Source organism: Crinia signifera, chromosome 5 (assembly GCF_055691185.1).
Source record: "Crinia signifera chromosome 5, ASM5569118v1, whole genome shotgun sequence".
Classification (NCBI taxonomy): Eukaryota; Metazoa; Chordata; class Amphibia; order Anura; family Myobatrachidae; genus Crinia; species Crinia signifera.
Window position 1 is genome coordinate 255,783,398 of NC_139221.1, and position 15,146 is coordinate 255,798,543.

At 43.6% G+C, this 15,146-nt stretch overlaps 1 protein-coding gene across 15 annotated transcripts in view; it reads right to left on the minus strand.

Annotated features, from left to right (window-relative positions):
• Window positions 1–15,146, minus strand: part of CCDC7 (coiled-coil domain containing 7) — a 178,964-nt gene that overhangs the window by 140,788 nt on the left and 23,030 nt on the right. For 14 of the 15 annotated variants that reach the window (XM_083188862.1, XM_083188867.1, XM_083188857.1 and 11 more), the window contains exons 2-8: window positions 11,471–11,748; window positions 9,550–9,618; window positions 8,899–8,982; window positions 7,637–7,657; window positions 7,172–7,204; window positions 1,528–1,694; window positions 66–127 (exon numbers count right to left, since the gene is read on the minus strand). In XM_083188862.1, coding sequence (XP_083044988.1) covers window positions 66–127; window positions 1,528–1,694; window positions 7,172–7,204; window positions 7,637–7,657; window positions 8,899–8,982; window positions 9,550–9,618; window positions 11,471–11,656 — 622 coding nt within the window. In that variant the 5' untranslated portion in view covers window positions 11,657–11,748. The remainder of the gene's footprint in view (window positions 1–65; window positions 128–1,527; window positions 1,695–7,171; window positions 7,205–7,636; window positions 7,658–8,898; window positions 8,983–9,549; window positions 9,619–11,470; window positions 11,749–15,146) is intronic. The other variant, XM_083188854.1, reaches the window with a different exon arrangement.

Below are 15,146 nucleotides of genomic sequence, written 5' to 3' on the forward strand. Positions count from 1 at the left end.
ACAGAAAGGGATCAATATATTATATCTACTATCAAAAGTATAATTGTTTCTTATGTACAACTTGCCTTCTGTTCCTGCTTTTAAATCTGTTTTCATACTAAGCAATAACCCTTTATTATCTTCCACTCTGGAAAAAGAAATGAAGTAAAAAAGGGAGTTTAAAGTGTCCAAGTATATACTGTATCCTGATACATTATAGGTGTACTGTACAATTATATTTTTGCTGCTCTAGCAGCCAGGTCAGCTCACCAGGAGCTGGGGCTCTGATAAGTTGCTGTGGATTTGTGTGGAGGTTCAATCGCGATACAATATTGGCATTGCAAAGTGTGGTGGTAGGTATGATCAGGGCCGGAGAGAGAGGAGGAGATGGCTTCAGAGAGAGGGGGGAGGAGATGGCATCAGGAAAAGAGGGGGAGGAGACAGCATTTGAGAAATAGGGGGAGGAGACAGCGTTTGTGAAAGAGCGGGAGGAGACTGCATCAGAGAAGGGGGGCAGCGTCAGGGGGGGAGACACCATCAAAGAGGGGGGAGGAAACAGCATCAAAGAGAGGGGCAGGAGACAGCATTAGAGGAGGAGGAGACATCGCTAGAAAAGAGAGGGGGAAGTTAGACAGCTTCAGAATAGAGTGGGGGTGAGCATAACTCATTACAGCAGACAGCAGTCTCAGTGGGAGCACAGCCAGGTGGTCTCTTATGGGAGCAGGCACTTACCGGCATTAGGCCCCGCCCCTAAATGTCTGCAACTCACAGGACTGCTCTGCTGGATGCCAGCCAGCCACCAGGAGGGTGAGAAGGTTGAGGGAGCGCAGCTTCATGCTACGTGGATGCGCTGCAGCTTGTGGGGACTGGGCCAAGGTGAGGGGGCTGTGGCAAGGGGGGAGCAGGGAGCACTGATGTTTGGGTTCAGCCAGGACTGTGTGCAGGGGGAGCTGCAGGCCCTAGAAACAGCTCAGGCTCCATTGCAGCTGCACCAGCGTTAGTAATGCCACTGGTGTGAACTATTTTGCACAGAAAGCTAGGGAATTCTAATAATGTAACGTTCACCCTATTCATTGAAAAATAATCGGCATTGCAGCTGAGCAGATCTATGTAGCATGTGGCTGCAGAGGATTAGAGGTGTGGCGTCACACAACATAGGTCTCCTCAATTGTATTGCTTATTATTTTTTAATGAATAGGGTGTTTAACTGGAATGCAATAGGTTATTGGTTCAAATCATGGTAATGGCAGTATATTGAAAAGTGTTATGTAATAAAGGCTATTGTAAATTAATAACAATTATGTGGGGTGGAGCCTCATAGCATAGCCTTTTTCTTGTCGTGCCCTAAACCTCCCAAACCCCCACCCCACCCATGTGGTCATGTGCCTTATTTCCCTAGTGGTAAAATGGGGAGGTAGAGGGGAGGCAATTGACTTTCTGGCACGGTGACTAGAAAGCCTAGTTATGGCTCTGTTGATAGCTACCCTTTTATCTTTTCACCACAGTAATTTTAAAATATTTTGAGCTAAATGTATTTCTGTTACCTACGTTTTGACTGTAAAAGGCCCATCAAGATGAGGTTTAGAGAGCTCTTGATATTTCTTTTTCATGTGCTCCAGTTTGCAGAATATGTCCTTTAAGTCTGAAATAACATCGGCTATTGTGTCAGGAGATCCAAGTTCTTCTCTGACTGTTGATGTATCTTCCTCATCTAACTGAGATATGACCACACAATTCAATGAAAACATCCTTAGTTGGCATGCATCTACAATATTCTATAGCTACCACACTTATACCCATTTCACACCGCACCTCGGATATGAGTTTTTGCCAAATGCTGACATGTCGACCCAGATCATGGTATGAAAGCACCAAAGCTTATAACCCGGATTAACCAACACGGCTATTCGACCTGAGTTATAAGAAGGGTTTAAACGCCCTCTGTATAATGGTTGACCCAGGTTTAATGTAAAATCAGCAGGTTGGAGCCGGGTGGGACCCGGGATTGAAATGCCAACTAAGCAATGTGAAAGGGTATTACATGTATAACCTCCAAGATCCTGTCCACAAATCCTGTGAAGTGGGTATAGTTTATTAATATATCACCAAAAGGTGTCTGCAGCACAGTCATGATATTAAACAATGTACTTACTAATACAATAGTACAAAGGCTAACAGAGAACAATTAACATTATTAAACACAACCATACAAGGCAGGATGGTGTATGGAGGAAATGAAAGGTACTATATGGTACAGTGACAAACTATAGCTAGTAAAAGCAATTACTCATAAATTGCAACAGGCAGAAATTATGAAGAAATCAAGTCCCTTAGCCATCAAACAGTATATAAAGCCTTATAGCAAGTATATACTGTAATACAATCCAGTAACCATTAATATAAAAAAAATCTATGCCCGCTGCAGCACACTTCTCACCAATGTAGCTGTTATGCCAATAGTATACAGCATATGGAAAAGCAATATACCAATGGTACGTAAATTCTGGCGCTAACAAATGTTCTGCTTCTCTAAGCAGCTGCTAGCATATACCCCAAAAGAATATTGTGGGTAGCACAGACGGTGTAAGTAAGGCCAACGTTTCGGGGCTACAACGCCCCTTTGTCAAGGCTAACAATCGTGCAGGTGATGAAAGGTTGCACGATTGTTAGCCTTGACAACGGAGCCTTGTAGCTCCGAAACGTTGGCCTTATTTATGCTTTAATACATATATCAGTGGTGGGCAACAATTAAATTTTTTAATCACGATTAATCGCATGAAATTTTTGCGATTAACTGCCATTAATCGCACTGATAGGCACATAAGTGCTGCTTACCTAAAATCTCATTGCCAGGGGTTCCATGCTCGTTGCCAGGTGGGATTACATGCTTGTTGCCAAGGGAGATTGCATGCTTGTTGCCAATGGGGATTGCATGCTCGTTGCTATAGTGGGTTTCATGCTTGTTGCCAGGAGTTTACTTGCTTGTTGCCAGTGCTCCATGCCAGGGGGGGGTTACTTGCTTCATGCCAGGGGGGTCGGGGGGTTACTTGCTCCATGCCAGGGGGTGGGTTACTTGATCCATGCCAGAAGGAAGGTGGGTTCCTTGCTTGTTGCCAGGGGGGTGGTGGGTTACTTGCTTCCTTCCAGGGGGGTGGTGGGTTGCTTGCTCATTGCCAGGGGTTGCAGGGTACTCAGCGCTCCCGGAATCCGCATTTCCGGGTAGCGCTGGTCACTCTGCACATCACTGACAGATGCTAGAGGTAAAGGAGCACCTCTAGCGTCTGTCTCCCTCACAGCGGCGGCCATATTTGGAGGGGTGCAGAGTCTCTGTCAGCATGTGGACAGAGACCCTGTCCACCTGCCCCCCCCGCACGTTAACGGCGATAATAAATGTTATCGCCGTTAATGTGCTGGCGCGTTTACGCGATATTAACGCGTTAACGTGCCCAGCACTAATATATATTGGGAGCACGAATAAAAGCACCTTTACAAACCACAGCAAGTGCCGCTGTCTGTACCCAGGTTGTAATATAAATATATATATATATATATATATATATATACACACAGCAAATGGTGCCCCGGCTCAACTGGTTCCCCCACGGGGATACAGCGCTCTGGTGCCCTCCCAAACGGACAAGTCCGTACACACGTAACAATAAATGGGCGTCACTCAGAGTCTTTTAATCAGGAAAAACGTGTATTCAGTACACAGTGATACATCTACGTTTCGGGGACGTGCTCCCCTCCGTCAGGATACAGGATCCTGATGAAGGGGAGCACGTCCCCGAAACGTAGATGTATCACTGTGTACTGAATACACGTTTTTCCTGATTACAAGACTCTGAGTGACACCCAGTTATTGTTGCGTATGCCTTCGTAATCGTATACAGACACAGGTGGGTGATGGTAACTCCTAGGAGGTGAATCACCAACGCGGCACTCCAGGTCTTGTGAGAAAAACGACAATTTATTTGTGCAACAGTTTCGGGAACAGTGGGGAACACTGTTCCCGAAACTGTTGCACAAATAAATTGTCATTTTTCTCACAAGACCTGGAGTGCCGCGTTGATGATTCACCTCCTAGGAGTTACCATCACCCACCTGTGTCATATATATATATATATATATATATATATATATATATATATATATATATATATATATATTACAAATTCCGACACTCACAGGATGCAGGGAGATATATTTCCGGGTGCCCTCCAAAAGGTGCACCCGCAGGACGCCGATGTCCTAAGATACTTGCGGGGTGAGGCGGCATTCCAAAAAAATACTGAAAGTCAAAACTTGGTAGACAACATTTCAGCACCTTTTATGTGGTCAGCTAAGTTTACCACACCATATACCCCTTACACAAATCATGCAACACAATAATAACCCCCTTATACTGTACTTGCCTCTTACACATTATGCCACATAGGTTGAGCCAAAATACACACTATACCAAATGGATTGAGCAAAAACGTACAACATGCTACATAAACAGAAAATCTACATCATAATGCCCATTACATGTTAAGTTACACACCATAATAGAATAGAATAGAATAGAATCAACTTTATTGGCCATGTGTGCTTGCGCACACTAGGAATTTTTTGTGGATTACAGTGCAGCATCAAGCAGGGATGAAAAGGGGGGGGGGGGGAGGGAGACATTACATATATTATATAAAGACATTACAAGCATTTAATTTCTAGCTACGACTATGGTGGTCAGGTCGCCAAGTAGGGACATGTTGTTTGGCTGTTGATATTGGTTTTGCATTCGCTTTGATTGGATTGTTCAGGTGATGGACGGCTAACGGAAAGAAGCTTCTTGCGGATATAATGTCCATTACGTATTATGCCAAACTCCATAATGCCTATTAAAAATTATGCTGCATAAGTGCTGCTTACCTACATTCTCTTTGCCAGGGGTTCCATGCTCATTGCCATGTGGGATTACATGCTCAATGCCATGGGGGAATACATGCTCGCGGTAACTTGGGGACAGCTACATTGACAGCTCCAAGGTATGACAGGCTGGAAGTATCTCTCACTAACGTGTTTCGCCCCGAAACGTGGGCGAAACATGTTAGAGAGTGATACTTCCAGCCTGTCATACCTTGGAGCTTATGTGGAGTACGCACTTGCCTTCACAAACCCGGCAGAGGACAGGAGGCGATAACACCTGCGATTGACTACCTGTAGGCCCCCTTGCCTGATACATCCGGCGGCACTGAGAACTCCTAAGCAATGAGTAAGCAAGCCCGGCGTCTGTGAGAGGGACGCTGTCGCACAACACCAACAGCTGCGCGGGCTGGGAGGGTGAGAGCGGGGACCAGCCACAAACATCCTTTTGGTCCGCTCCCCACCAGCTACCGTTTTGGAGAGACACTCACACGCTAACCATCAGCCGGACCAGCAGTGCACGGAGGCGCAGGTGAGAGACGCGGCTACCACGCGTCCATATACATCTGTATATTTCCCTGCTCCATAAAACAGTGACTCAATACATATCCACTAGTTACAAGTGGAAACTGAATAAACCAACGGAGACAGGACTATATTAGTTTAACCACTATTGATTTTAATGAATTATAATATCCTTTGAACCCAAGGTGCACATTAAGCATCTTTTAAAGTGGAACACACCTCTATATATAGCATATGCTTAGTTGATTGCATACCATTTACAATGTATTATTGTGTTTTTGATAAATGTGTATAGGTGGCCACCTAAAAAGTATTTTACCAGTTTTCGTATAAATATGATGATACTCATTGATCATTACTAAAATAATTACTTGTGAAAGTGTGTTCTTCCATGGTGCCTGATATATATTAATTAGCGCAGTTTTCCCATTTTTCTTTTGATTTTACATTTTCCTCTGTCCATCGTTTGGGCATATTGTATATGTGTCCAGAGAGAGGACAGTTGTTGTGTACATACACTTGTACACTGTGAAAGCTGCAGCTTTAATCTATATAATTAACATATTTTTATAGTATAAAACCCTTTTTTTGCTTCAATTGCATATAGCGCCTGAATTACGACACTATAATATAGTGTCGATTCTTTTTATTACTAGGACCCGCAAGGTGCAGAAAGTCAGGAGATGCTATTGTCATAGGTTACTAATGCTTCTACTACTTCTCACTTAGTAAATTCCAGCCAGTTACTAGTGATCTTTGATAAAGCGGATTCCAAGAGCATAAATTAAATTGAACATAAGGATGGCTTATGATTATGCAAAGATGTGACTGCACAGTGCACATTACATGCAACCTAAAATCTAGCATATAAATGCACGTGGAGACAACAACTATCATCATTATCTATGTTCAGGGTCTGGTTGCAACCGCTTCATGTTAAGCATGTGAAGACAAACGTAAGTGCAACCAACACACATTTTGCACTTATAACACCTTGAGAACAAAAGCTCAGAACCAGGATTGAAAGGCGAGTTCTCACATTGGCAAATTCAGTAAGGACATGATGAGGCTCATGCACATTGGTGATCGCACACATATACACTTGTTAAGACGCATATCTTTTGCACCTGCTATAAGGCGGGTACAAATACTGTACATGCTAATGAAATGCTGCATGTGCTGTTGATGCACAGGGGTATGCTTCTTAAGATGTGTATCACTACCTAGGTGCTGAAATATGAGCATTCCCATGAAAGTTTCCAGTTACTCCTATTTTGCTGGCATCCCTGCAGCCATCTGTGCAGACCTCAGTTTCTCTAAATCATCCAATGAGATATGGAAGAAATGGTTGGAGAAGTTTGAAAAGCAAATCCTCGTATCTGCTACGATGGACAAACATACCCTTTAGCGAATATAGGAAGCAGGCACATATGGGTATTCAATAAATATCGTTTTTTTTTCGGCTACTCAAAAAAAAAATACTTTAGTATTCAATTGTAGCCTTTTTCAGCCGCTGCATCAAGGAAACATGATTAAAAAACTGTTGAAACCTGCCACAGTTTCTTTGAAAACATATGGATCGGATAATAATTCACTGATCCGCATGTTTTTTCAACTGTGTCGGATATTTCGACAAGTCGAAAAACTGCACTTTGATGAATAGGTTGTGACTAAATTCAACCTTAAAATGTCCTAAAGTGCACTTAATTGAGTACCCCCAAAGTCTGTAATATTTACGATCATTACAGAATACGTTCACCTGAATTGAGAGCTGCATCTGACTCTGGAACCACTGCAAGGCAGAAAGAATAATTATAAAATTATACCTACAGTATAAAAAGCATATATACACATTCTGCATACATACATACATACATACATACATACATACATACATACATACATACATACATACATACATACATACATACACACACACACATACATACATACATACATACATACATACATACATACATACATTCGATATACATGTAAAAGTTACCTTAAGCATTTTGGCATTGTGTCACCCATGCCAACACAACTGCCACAAGATTAATATCCTTATTACACACCAAACCATACTAATAAAGATACATAAATATTTGAAAACCAACTTACAGAAAATATATACAAGAAGACTTATACCTCAGCTATATAACATAGGGACAAGTATTTAAAATAAAAAGTATACACATTACACACATGTTATTCTAGTACATACCCGAAGCAAAGACTCCAAGATCTGAAGTGGAAAAAAAGTACCATAATTACTTATTAAGCCACAGGTAAAAAGGTATGCGCCCAGAATATTAAATATTCAGAATGTTGACAGCATAATGTTGATATGTACAGAGTGTCAACAATGAACTGTAGAATATTGACACAATTTGACAATGTAGTTAGGTGAATGTTGTCAGTCATAATGTTGATACACACAATGCGCCTGATTCAGACCTGTTCACTAGGCAGTTTATATTCCCTGCCTAGCGAGCAGGTAAACATCACCCCCCTCCAGCGCAGGAATCCCTGCATTAGCATGCAAGTGGATGTGCATTTCTATAGGCGCCCCCATAAAACAAGCCCCCTGCCCTCCCATACTGGAGCGAGCGGGTCTGAATTACCCCCAATGTTAGTATTAGATTACATTTAGGGACAGATTAGGAATATATTAGGTTTGGGTTAGTTTTAGGTTGGGATAGTTTAAGATTAGGGTTAGGGTTAGTTTAGGATTAGGCTGCAGGTACGGGTATTTTTAGATTATGGTTAGGCTGCAGGTAGAGTTAGGGTTACATTAGGGTTAGGCTTCAGGTAGTGTTAGCCCTAGATTAGATGTATAGTTAGATTAGGGGTATATTAGGGTTAAACTGCAGGTTGGGTTAGTCTTAGATTAGGGTTAGATTAGGATTAGGCAGCAAGTAAAGTTAACCTTAAATTAGGGTTAGAGTTAGATTAGGATTAGGCTGCAGGTAGAGTTAACCTTAGATTAGGGTTAGCTTTGGGCTAGGGTTATGGTTAGATTTGGGTTAGGCTGTAGATGTGCACCGTGAGTGGGTCCGATCCGATGGTGACCCGCACCCAGGAGTATGGTCGTTATTCAGATCCTACCTGCTACAGGTAGGATCTGAATAATGACCGACCCGTGGGGACGCACATCGGATCGGTATCGGTCCACACCAGGACAGAAAAGGGCCCAATCACCACACAATCTACATCCAATCGGTCGGAATTGGATCTAGACTGATAGGATCGGACCCTTATCGTCCTGGTGTGTACCCAGCATTACACTCGCAATTACACCAAAGAGGTAGAGAGCAAGGAGTTGTTGAACAGCCATAATGGGACCCACCATTTGGTTATATTTCTTTGGGTGAAGTTATTCAAGATTCATTGCAACAAAGTCATATATGAATAGAATAAAGAAAATTGGAAAGTTTACAAACATAACTCCTTTTTCCAATATGCCAGAAATTAAACATTTCTTACTTGATGTTGTTCACCGATTGTAGTATCTAATTCCTCTGCAGCAGAATGGCAATTTGACAGCAGGTTCACCAACTGCTTATCCTGCTATGGGAAGGGGGAAATACATAGACCTATTAATCCCATTTACTAATACATCTTTCATATTTCACATGACAGAAGATTCTGCATATGCTTTGTGCAGTTTCTTCAGAACTGATTTAATACCAGGGCACAGGATTTGATTATTCAAGCCAAGGGTTTCTTGTTATGCAAGTGGGTGTTTTGCCTTGTGTTATTATGGACTCCTATAATGCATTATACAATATCATTAAATTAAACCTTAGGCAACAGAAGGCAAATAAAGACAATTTATAAATAAAAGCAGCTATTAGAATTTCAGAAATCATCATATTAACAGTTTAATTTGTTTTAAATAACACTGAGTGTAAGTATGCATCCCTTGAAAAGTGTTGTAACCCCCTTATTATAAATCCTAATCATTGCTTTAACAAGGAATTTACTAGGAGTGTGAAAATCGAAGGGGAACTCTGTAGAGAATGGCATATGGCAGATATGGGGATGGGAATGGTTATGTTTCTTGATAATTAACTGATTCATTTACATCATATATTAGATAATTATTACTACATATATTCACTGTATACTGCTTACCCTGGGTAAAGATTTTGCTGTTCTTTCACCACTATCATTACCATATATATCTTCCAGTTCTGCGACATACTGCATTATAGCACATTAAAGGAAAAGAGGAGTTAGCAGTCCAACTAATAGAGTTCAAGTACTTAAATACATATCCTATTTATTAACAGTTTGTTATATAGCGTACACATATTCCGAAGCGCTTTACAGAGTATAGTTGACCATTCACATCAGTCCCCGCCCCAGTGGAGCTTACAATCTATATTCCCTACCACATGTGCATGCACACACAGACATTCTAGGGTTAATTTGTTGGGAGCCAATTAGCCTACCAGTATATTTTAGGATTGTGGGAGAAAACCGCAGCACCTGGAGTAAAACCACGAAAACACGGGGAGAATATACAAACTCCACACAGTTAGGGCCATGGTGGGTATGGCGCCCATGACCTCAGTGCTGTGAGGCAGTAATGCTAACCATTACACCGTCCGTGTTATTGATATTTTTTCTTTATTCTTTCCCTAAATGTGTCGATACGGCTAAGATGAACAGTTTTGCTCGGCTACTCGAAATGGCTACAAATGAACTGGTTCTTCCTTCATCCTACTACAAACCACCAACTTCACTATAAAATTAATATTTTCCCATGGGCACCTATACTGCTTTCACATCGCAAAATGCCGGCTCGCACCGGGACTTTGATACGTGTCAGTCCCAGCACGAACCTGCATTTTGGGATGTTCACATCCCCACAGTGAACCGGCATTTACCTGCCTTTTACATTTTTGGGATTTTATTTGATAAGCATTCTCCATCACCAGGCTGTAGTGCACAAGGAGGAGGACCCCTTCCTACCATAGATTGTCAAAAGCAGAGGCCACCACGGAAAAGGGATTTTGCCTCCTCTTGGTGGCTGCAGACTCTTCTACAGCATGTGCAAATGCCTTGCACCAGCCCGTGCGAATGAACTGAAATGTATGTGCCAGACTGTCCCCTGGCCATGCCTGTCCCTGGCGTCTGTAGCAGAGTCTGTTGCATGGAACAGCATCAGCCAATAAGAATTAGTCTGATTCTTAATGGTTGTTGCTGTTTTACATGACAAGTCACAGCTGTGTCTTCAGCACAGAAACGCACTGTCAGCATAGTAAAGCCTTATAAGATTAGAGGATATTGTAAAAGATACCACTTAGAAAAGGCCACCTGAGCGATACCTTTCACAATATTGTCTAGTGCATCGTTAACAACCATTGATGTCAGCTGAACATGCAGGTCAGTCTGGCAATGTAGCCATACGACCAGCATTTTCGTGGTTACGCTGAGGAAATGCTGGGTATCCCCATGCGAATGCCCCCTGCATGTGCAAATGCCACGGTAACTATGCAAGCCGCGGAAGGCATCAACGGAGGCCAGGGTCACCTAGTGTGTAAGAGGCTTAAGCCTATAGGAATCAGCCTGATTTAGCAGCAGTTGAATCGGTATAGGGCAATCTGTGCTGTGTGGATGCCCCTAATATAGTAGAATAGGGATTTTTAATTAAAAAGAGATATAGGGGGTTATTCTGGTTCACTCCTTCTGGCAAATTCCTTCTTAGATGGACAAAACCATGTGCACTGCAGTTGGGGTAGATGTTACTTGTGCAGAGAGTTAGATTTTGGTGGGGTTTTATTTCAAAGTGAGATCTATATTGCAGTGTAAAAATAAAGCAGTCAGTATTTACCCTGCACAGAAACAAAATAACTCACCCAAATCTAATTATCTCTGCACATTTTACATCTGCCCCCCCTGCAGTGCACATGGTTTTGTCCATCTAAGGAGTTTGCCAGAAGGAGTGAACCAGAATAATCCCCATAATCCCTTGGGAGACAACCTTTAAACCATATTTTTAATATAGTGCCCTCTATTACACACAAATCCCACACACATAGCAGCTTACCTCACTGAGTTTGTTTTTAATGTGTTTAATTTGTTCCTGAGATTCATTGTTTTGTCTCTCAGACCCAGCCAGTGGAATTGCATTTTTTAGGAGACATTCCGCCTCAGGTGGAGGTTTCAAAACCATTTGATTTCCCTCAACTGTATTTTGTAAACTTTTTCTTCTTTTGGGGTTGAGAGGATTCATGTTCTTTCTATCTGTTGAACGATGGTCTCGATGGTTTTAAGCTGGTTACAACGTTTCCATTTAAAGAACAGTATGTAGCAATTCTTATGAACCTACATCAGAAATGAAATATGTTTAATTGAAACAATGACCCAATTGATGTTTATTTTTCCATTAATAGGAAAGTCTAATTGCTAGTATTACATAAAGTACATTTCTAAAGCCCAAAATGTCCACTAGTGCAGGGCTACACGCTTCAGTTTCTAACTAAGCAGTGGCTGCATTTCCAGGTAACATCAGGCCCAAAGTTATAAGGCGGGAGAGGGCGACTTACCGGCACCCCGCTCTGGTCAACGAAATAATGGAAACATGACGACATAGTTTGTGGCAATTAAAATGGTCACAGCTTTATTTCACAAATCCATAATCATAACCAAACACTTTTGCAGGGCAAGGGATAGAAAGGGGAGCGGTGCGCTCTGTTCCTGCTAATGTGGTACCCCTGGGACGTGTCCGTTCCACCGCCGTGGGTACGCGACCACGCCCCCTACCAAGTTGGTACCGCCTGGGCCGTGCCAGTCACCACCATGTGACTCACGTGAACACGCCCCCTACACGCTATGGGCCGTGACAGCCACCGTCATGTGACTCACGTGAACACGCCCCTTACCATTATGGGATCAGCTACCATCCGCACCTCACCCTACCTGGCACGCAACCCGTATGGCCCCTGCCGTATTAATGCTGGAACCAGGCGTGCGGCCGCCTAATGGTGAGTATGCGAGGCATTCTGTAACTCCCCTACATTTCCTGCCTTGTGCACCGCTCCCTCCCCGCAATACTGTGACAACATTCTTATTCAAGCATCTTATACACCGTAATGACAATGACAACCAAAGACAACGTTACAATTACACTCCTAGCCAATATAGTCTTGCTATACAACATAATCCAACCAGTATGCAAACGGTATATATACTTTATTTTATTTTCCAATTTTTTTTTTTTTTTTTTAATTTTTTTTTTTTTTTTTTTTTTCAATATTATAATAATTTTTTTTTTTTTTTTTTTTTTATTAATTATCATTTTTTTTTTTTTTTTTTTTAACACAACATTTCGATGTGACAACTACAACATCTTCAAACCTGTCCCATACAAGATTTAGGTACTTGTGAGTTATCCGGGCGCCCGATGTGGTCATCGCATGCCATTATAATAAGCATACGATGCGACGCGATGCGACGCGATTTTCCATCGCGTCGTATCTCGTCGCATCGTATGCTTATTGTATGGTATACAATGGGATGCGATGCGACGCGACGCGATGTTTACACTTCCCGCCCATTTTTAAACCCGCCCTCTGGCACATCTGGCAGAAAATCAGTGTGAGGTAGCTTCCAGAGGAGAGAGCAAGTGTTTGAGTGTGACAGATATTGATTTACAGCGTTTCTGAGGTGAATTATTGGACATTTACCCCAATATTGCCCCATTTGGCCCCTTACACCTGGCCCATTTCACCCCTTACACTATTATTGCCAAAATGGCTGTGGTTGATGGCATCTTCAGCCTCCCAAAAACAGAGGAAGAGACAGTCGCATTCCTGCAGGAGAAAGGGCTGCTCCCATTGACTGCCACATGCCCAAATGGCCACCCTATGCGCCTGTCCCTGAAAGAGCGCAAATGGCGCTGCTATATTAAAAGCTGCAGCAAAAAACAGAGTCTGCGGGCCTCCCTATTCTATCCTGGGTGCAGGCTCCCATTCATGACGATCCTGCGGTTTATCTGGTGCTGGTGCGATGAACTGACATCAATTGAATTCTGTGCAAAGAATTTAAAAATCTGCAATAAAAGCACCATTTTTTACAACGCCTTGATGCGGGAGGCATGCCAATGTGATTTAATGGCACAGCCACAGCAGCAGATTGGAGGCCCAGGCAAAATGGTGGAGGTTGATGAAACCCTGTTTGTCAAACGCAAGGCCAATGTTGGCAGAGTACTCCCACAGCAGTGGGTGTTCGGAGGAGTGTGCCGGGAGACAGGGGACTGTTTTATGGTTGCAGTTCCCAAACGAGATGCACCCACTCTCATTGGTGCAATTGTGCAGCACGTGGCACCTGGCAGCACCATCGTAAGTGATTGCTGGCGCGCCTACCAAACTAGTGAACTGGAGCGGGCTGGTTACAGCCACTTGCGGGTAAATCACCGCTTCAACTTCGTCGACCCAGAGACTGGTGCACACACACAGAACATTGAGCGACTATGGGGGTGTGCAAAATGGCGCAACAAACGCCAGCGGGGCACAGCCCGCCATCATCTAGATTCCTACATGCAGGAGTTCATGTGGCGAAAATGCCTGGCGAGAGACAACACATTTGAGCGTATTCTGCATGCGCTCACGTTAGTTGATAAATCATGATGTTGATTGATTATTGTGTGCTTTATGATTACTTGTTATTCTAATTTATTTCATTCTTATGTTAATTACACAGTTATTACCTTTAATTCAGTTGTCCTTAATGTGTCAGATATGCATGATATGGATGAATGATATTGGATGCTCACAGCCACTCCACTATCAACGTGAACCCGAAGCGTGGCGAGCGCAGCGAGCCCGCGAGGGGCGGCGGTACGCGTCCTACGACCTTTTCATGCCCTACTATCCACTAGGGCGTGGAGTGAGAATATAATAGTGTGGCGAGCGCAGCGAGCCACCGAGCCCGAAGCGTGGCGAGCGCAGCGAGCCCCGCGAGGGGACACGGATACCTTCACAGGTAAGCGCGTCCCTTCGCGGGCTTACCTGTGAAGGTATCCGTGTCCCCTCGCGGGGCTCGCTGCGCTCGCCACGCTTCGGGCTCGGTGGCTCGCTGCGCTCGCCACACTATTATATTCTCACTCCACGCCCTAGTGGATAGTAGGGCATGAAAAGGTCGTAGGACGCGTACCGCCGCCCCTCGCGGGCTCGCTGCGCTCGCCACGCTTCGGGTTCACGTTGATAGTGGAGTGGCGTTAACAATGGGGATGGGACTGACATTGTGTCACTTTTTGGGACACTTTCTTGGGGGTTTTACACTGCAAAAATCGGGTGGTATCGCATCGCATCGCATCGCATGCCATGTGGTTAACATGCGATGCGACGTGATCACTTTACATAGTACCCGATGTAAAATCGGGTTCGGGTGGTCATCTCGTCGCGTCGCATCGCATGCCATTTGGTTAACATACGATGCCATGCGATGCGACGCGATGCGTATACGACCAAAAATCGGGCGCCCAGATAACTCACAAGTACCAAGATTTACAACCTGACACCTGTCAAGTGCCTTTCCCCGGCTTTTACCCAAACAACTGGGCTGGGTGGGTGGGTGTCTCTGTCCTAGCTGGGTGATGAGTGAACTCAGACCCCTTGCTCTCTGCTTTTGTTCCTGCTGCTGCTAACTCCCACCTCAATTAAACCTGTCCTTTCCCACTGGCCCTCCTCGTGGCTAGGTGACAAGAAGGGGACCGGCTACTC